Raw genomic sequence first — 6,955 nt, forward strand, 5'->3', positions numbered from 1 at the left:
GACACCAGAAGCGGGATACACCTCTTAGTGTATATACATTGTATACATTGTATACAACTATAATTGTATACAACTAATTATGTATGCAGGCTAAAATAATGCATCCAAAACATATTTTACAGTTTTCATGAAGCAAACATATTCTGATGATTTATTGTTCGTTTTCAGAGAAGAAAAATTTTGACTCATAAAAATTACGGATAACCGACCTTTTTTTTTTTTACTTTTTATTTGCTTTTTTTGTATCTATCTTAGATGAGGATGGATTTAAAGTTTTTATTTCAGAGAGATTATTTATACCAATGAATATTAGCAACCTGAAACAGAGACACGATTACAGCGAAGAAAGTGTCCATATGTTAACTGACTCTTCTTCACTATAGGATTAAAGTCTCTGTTTAAACTATCAGTTCTTAGCATGTAATCTTTCATCCATCAAAATCCGGCGTAGCTCTAATTATTTGGCTTCTTTCTTCATAGATAGATTAACAACTAATCTAAGTGTCTGTTAAGTGTCTTAGGGAACAACGACGTGCCTTAATTTTTTATGATAAGAAAATGAACGTTTCGAATTGCAGTGGATTTACAACAAGATATCTATATTATTTTTTTTTAGATGGATCACCAGTGGATATAAGAGAGAGATCTCACGAATCCGACGAAGTCTTCATCTCTGACGAAACCGAAGAACTCTCATTAGAACATGGTAAGTTTCTTGGATCTCTCACACTCAGTGTTGGTGGGAAAATACTGGATTGGAAACAGGATTGTTTATATGTTTGTAAACTGGGTTGTTGTTGTTGTTTGAAAACAAGGGATGCTCACAATTTGTCTTCGTATTGAATATAATATATATATATATATATATATATATATATATATATATGTCGTACCTAGTAGCCAGAACGCACTTCTCAGCCTACCATGCAAGGCCCGATTTGCCTAATAAGCCAAGTTTTCATGAATTAATTGTTTTTCGACTACCTAACCTACCTAACCTAACTTTTTCGGCTACCTAACCTAACCTAACCTATAAAGATAGGTTAGGTTAGGTTAGGTAGGGTTGGTTAGGTTCGGTCATATATCTACTTTAATTTTATCTCCAATAAAAAACAATTGACCTCATACATAATGAAATGGGTAGCTTTATCATTTCATTAGAAAAAAATTAGAGAAAATATATTAATTCATGAAAACTTGGCTTATTAGGCAAATTGGGCCTCGCATAGTAGGCTGAGAAGTGCGTTCTGGCTACTAGGTACGACATATATATATATATATATATATATATATATATATATATATATATATATATATATATATATATATATATATATATATATATATATATATATATATATTTATATGTCGTTGGTTTGATGAATTTTTGGATAAAGATGTTGGTCTTAATTTAACATAGCTTAATAAAGCTTAATTCTTATGAATGAAACTCCTAAGGAAGGAAAACCAGACACCCATAGAACACCTTAGCAATGTAATTAACTTAGTAAAAACGTTTCCCCCGTCTGAGCTGTGGCTCTGAGTCTCTTGGGTGTAAATTAAGAAAATTGTACAATGTCCGAAACTTTGCGTTTAAGGTCTTGATAAGGGGCATAGGCGAGCCTGAATCATTACACTTTCTCGTTTATAGCCTACTGATTTAGTGTTAATTTAAACACAATAATACAAAACATTAAGAATAAAAGAAAGCTTGCAAAAATATTCATGCCAAGAAGAATCTTCTTTAAAGGACAATTAAGAAGCTTAACTGTTAAATCTTCTTTACAAACAGGTTGCCTCAAAACCGCAGCCTGCGACGCTGCCAAGGGAACGTGTCAAAGGGCAGCTTGCACTGTGCTACAGAAGAAGATCAAAGGAGGATGCACAGGCAGTGTGTGTCAGTGCTGTGCCCCCAGAGGTCAGTATCGTGGGTCACACAGTGATTGTTGTCTTAGATTCAGCTACTCGGAACAAAACGTTCTAAGTATCACGGGCTGTGGTGAGTCCGTTGTGAACTTACCCGGCACAGAAGCAGGGCTGTAACTACCAAACAGGGAGATAAGATAATCATAAGAAGAAAGCTCCAGGCTAGTATAACTAAATAGCACACTAAAGGGTAACGAGGACAAGGATAGGAAGATAGGACATCAGGGATAGGAAGGAGGGAAGGAACGGTGCTCAATCACTTAGTCGGAACTCGAACGCCGTCCGCTGTACCAACCAGTCTATGTGGTTGGGAATAACAGTAATATGAATGCTCAGATAGGCTGATGGTCTATCAGCAAATCTCGAGTTCCAGACCCACTTTCCTCGGGAAAATCAAGATTCATCAAGAATTTACCCAACCACTTACGAAATCTGTACATCTTTCCTTAATGATAGCGGCTTTGTTTATATTTATTAAACAGTTTACGTAATTCGAAACTTCACAACCCGAGGTTATTGTTGTTATAGGCAACTTCGTAGTGCTTCGGAGCTGATAAACGACTTAATAAATGTAAACAAAGCCACCGTGATTGGTGAAAGATGTACAGGTTTCGTAAGTGGTTGCATAAATGCGTAATGATTCCCGACCCTAGAAGTAAGTTCTAAGTTGTGGCCAGCTGAGCCTGCCACCCAAGTGTGGTCGTCCACAGCTGTGACCAAATCAATGAGTCGTGTCATTATTGCAATGTCGTCACTACTCAACATAAGCGAGGATAACCAGCTGGAGAAACCATGTGCCCCAGTGCCAGCGCCGGGTATCGAACTGGTGCCACTAAACCAGTAGTAATCCAGATTAAAAAAAAAACACCCTTCTATGAGAACAAGCCTTCAGGAACGACAATGCTTCACACTAGATGATTATTTGCAACATTAGAAACGGCTCATCCAAATGCTCTTGCTCTCAATGGCAAGTGAACCAGTATCATATAAATACTGTTATATCTTCAAGCACATACCTCCGCAGCAACTGTGCACCAGCTAACGTAATGTCTCTGCTCCCCCACAGGTTGTGACCCTCAACCTAAATGCAAGAAATTTGGAGGATTTTGTGCCCTAGCGTGCGGGCCCGGCCTGCAAGTGCTCCCAGGGGGCTGCACTGGGACGTGCAGCTGCTGTGTTAAACGTAAGTCCTCCTGACTCATGTGGTGCACTTAACTCCAGACTCCTGTGGTGCACTTAACTCCTGCGTGTGTCACCTCTGACGTGTGTCAGGCCTGGACGACTATGATATCACAAGTGTCTTGTCTCTTACAGCGTGTGGCACCTCTGACGAGTGTGAGGACTGGCATGGTGTCTGCCAGCGACAAAGGTGTGCCCCCGGACAGAGAGAGCTTGTAGATGCCTGTCCAGGACAAGGCTGTCGGTGTTGTTCACCTGCCGGTGAGTATTCAACTCAGGGGTTCCCGCTGAGGGTAATGATATTGTGTGTATCAAGTAAGGGATAACTTTCTAAGTGCTTCCTAAACTGCAAGTCAAATCCAGGATGAAGCTGAAAGACAGAAAGAATGTTTGGTAGCCACATTGACTGCTAATAGATACATTGATAATTCAGTGGGACGTTTTGAAATATGGATATAATTCTGAGAAATACAGGTATATTAGTCATTTTAAGTTATTGAATTACTTTAAGTTGATATAATGATCAGTTTCTTTCTCCAAAAGCAATGATAATACATAAAAGCTGGAAGACACAGCATTATATGAATGATACTTCCCTCTTTAGGCCCAATACGTGACGCTGAAAGTAACAACACTGTTGGTGAGGTGATTGAGGAAGCAACTGGAGGAGAAGAGAGCGGTGTAGAGATCAACGTAGAGGCTGCAGTGACAGACCAAGAAGAAGAAGAAGAAGACGAAGAAGATAAAGAAGAGCCATAAGAGTTACACATATCACGCATATAACAGAAGAGAAGTAGTACTGGCAGTACTACTATTACACATCCCTGCTGAACAACGTGTACCCAAATAGGATTATAAGTAAACAAACATTGGCAGTGATCAACAACAGCCCAAATAAAAGCAGACAAACAATGCCGGCAAGCCACGGGAGACATCTCCCGTCACGCAGGGTGCAGTCGCACCTCCACAGATCTCCAGTATCATCTATTGATACTGGAAATGGCTCAAAAGGGCCACCACTTATGGGCTATTCATGCCCAAGCCACCTTTTGGGTGGCTTAATCTTCTCTCTCTCTCTCTCTCGCCGGCAAGCAATATCAGTCCAAACAGCAATACGAGCACACACACCAAAGTTGACATATGCATAATCCAAGGACTCCCAACAACATATAAACTGAGGTCCAATCTAAGTAATGGATGATTTCAACCATGGAGAATTTGACTGGGACACAAGAGCCTTGGAGACGAAACATGATAAGGATAACTGACGGAAGGTGCAAAAATAAAGCTTCCATTGATTCTTTTACAACTGGCTTACTACACAACAGTTATCTGTGTGATTTTGTTTTCCAGATATTGCTAAGATTAAATATGTGTGTCCATATGGTTTGCTAATTATAGTGTTTATTAACACTACAATTTTTAATTGCTATTCACGGACAACAACTGACTAGTTTAGTGCATAAACTGCAACAAGTTGCCACTTAATGAATTCAGAGTTTATCATTTAAAAAATATGTTGCCTCTTTTTCTGTTGCGATTTTAAATGTTCTGGTTTTCTGGGGAATGTAATGGTTTCATGCAATAAAAATAAATAAGATGAATTTGCACTTTATTATCTTTACAAAATGTTTTTACACACAGACAGTAAGTCACAATAATATAGCTGAAAATTAGAAACCAATAAAAATAATGTAATAGCAATGTAATGGTTTCATGCAATAAAAATAAATAAGATGAATTTACACTTTATTATCTTTACAAATTGTTTTTACACACAGACAGTAAGTCACAATAATATAGCTGAAAATTAGAAACCCAACCATCACGTCTGAAAATAAAGACGTAACGATGTATCTGACCGCTCTGAACCATTATCATGCGTAAAGAAAGACTGGTGGAGAAACTCAATTAAAATTTGATCATCTGTGTCTATTCTCAAGTTGAAATAACTTTCTATCATCCTAAACTTGCTTCCGACACTAGAAACCCAGTGCTCTGCCTTCCCTTTATATCTGAACTCAAAAATCTCACTAATGCCCTTCGTCCTCTTGATATAAAACTCACCTTTCGACAAGCTAACATACTTCGTAGTAATGTGATTCACACGGCTCCTCTTGCTTCTAATGCTGCTGGTTGGTCTACTCTATTTCCCGTTCCTCTTGTCGTCTCCAATATGAAACTGGCAGTACTCCTTATGCCAGATTAAAAGAACACAAAAGAACACAAAAGTCTGCCCGAAACGCTTTGCGTAATAGTGGCTTTAGGCATTGTATGTACTAGCTCTATCTATAAAGCCAACAAACTTTGTAAAATCTCTTTATGTATGTACCTTTGCCTAAATAAAAATTATTATTATTATTATTATTATAAATGCTAAGTCTGCAGATACAAACAATGGTCTGTTCTGTCTTGTTAAAGACTAATAATTTTTTTAGATTGGTGCTCTAAAATATTCATTCCTGCCTTTAATCTTCACAGACGGCGTCTTGTCGAATGGGCTCCCATACCCAACATGAACCTTAGTCTTGGCTTTGTTGTTGTTGACGCTTGTCTTTCTTAGTACATAGTGCACTAACCGCCTTAAGAAACGTGATCTGACTTTAACCCCTCTACGCTCTTGCCCTTTTTTTCTCTTACGATGCTATCTCTTTTTATCTCTATTTTGCCTCGTTTTCTTCGTCATTTGGCCTTCTGCAGTTTTCCTTATTCCTACACTTTAATTTTATTGCAATTCTTTAATGTTATTGCTTTCTGCTACGTTTCTCCTATACTTCAACCTTATTTATTCCCCATACTTATTCATTATAACCATACTTCAACCCTATTCCTATACATTTAATCTTATTCCTATACATGTAACCTATTCCTATACATGTAAACTATTCATATACATGTAACCTATTCATATACATGTAACCTATTCATATACATTTAACCTTATTCCTATACATTAGCCTATTCCTATACATTTAGCCTATTACTATACATTTAACCTATTCCTATACCTTCTCGTATTTTCACTTTACTTTCCTACCTCATAAATTAAATTTCTCTTATTTAGTCAACACATATATGACTTATTGCTTACAGTCACTAAATAAAATAGTGACTGTAAGCAATAAGTCATATATGTGCTGTCTTGTGCGAGAGCAGGTTTGTGCAGGCAGGTTAGGAGAGAGCAGCAACATTCGCCCTCATTAGGCGAATCAGTCATACAGCACAGCACGAGAAGGGGTCACTCATTTCCTCTCGTGCAAAAATATTTTGACATTGGGTGAAAACTAAATATTTTATAAAAACTAAATTTTCATAGTGCTTGAAAGGTATTCATAGTATAGACTGTAATGATCTTTTGTTTGCCCCTGTTTTTATTTTGTTTACATACTTGACACAGAGAGTATTCTTTTACCCTGAGTTATGTTTAGGCTGACTTATATTCACACGGGGCTGAACTCTAGGCCATAGAGTTTGACTTCTATGATTAGCTGTTCCATCCTTTGGACGTATCGAGTCGAGCAAGATTGGCTAGCTTGAACATGGTGTTGTCTCCTTCTACATCATTTTTTCCTTGATGTGAAGAACCGATTCGGTGAAAACAGTATGACATATGTTTTTCTTTTAATCAATGTTTTGGCATCCGGCAAGCTTGATCTTTCTGGCTCGATTGTACAAGTCTGCCAAGCATAGTACTTGTCCTGTACAGAGTACTTGATACTGTACACAGTACAGTGTCCTCTCACTGCTATTACGGCAACGCACTAACAGCTCACAATCACTCACTCACTATTACTCATGTACTCCTATTACAAAAGAGTATACAAAAAAATATCCGAATAAAAATGAAGAA

At 37.7% G+C, this 6,955-nt stretch overlaps 1 protein-coding gene across 1 annotated transcript; it reads left to right on the plus strand.

Annotated features, from left to right (window-relative positions):
• The first annotated feature begins 436 nt into the window (after positions 1-436).
• LOC123770189 (uncharacterized) lies at positions 437-4,661 on the plus strand. Its single transcript, XM_069300984.1, has 5 exons — positions 437-706; positions 1,793-1,918; positions 2,993-3,109; positions 3,241-3,366; positions 3,710-4,661. Exons 1-5 carry the CDS (start codon positions 559-561, stop codon positions 3,862-3,864), a joined length of 672 nt encoding a protein of 223 aa, XP_069157085.1. The 5' UTR covers positions 437-558; the 3' UTR covers positions 3,865-4,661.
• The last annotated feature ends 2,294 nt before the right edge of the window (positions 4,662-6,955 follow it).

Source organism: Procambarus clarkii, chromosome 45 (genome assembly GCF_040958095.1).
Source record: "Procambarus clarkii isolate CNS0578487 chromosome 45, FALCON_Pclarkii_2.0, whole genome shotgun sequence".
Taxonomy (NCBI): Eukaryota; Metazoa; Arthropoda; class Malacostraca; order Decapoda; family Cambaridae; genus Procambarus; species Procambarus clarkii.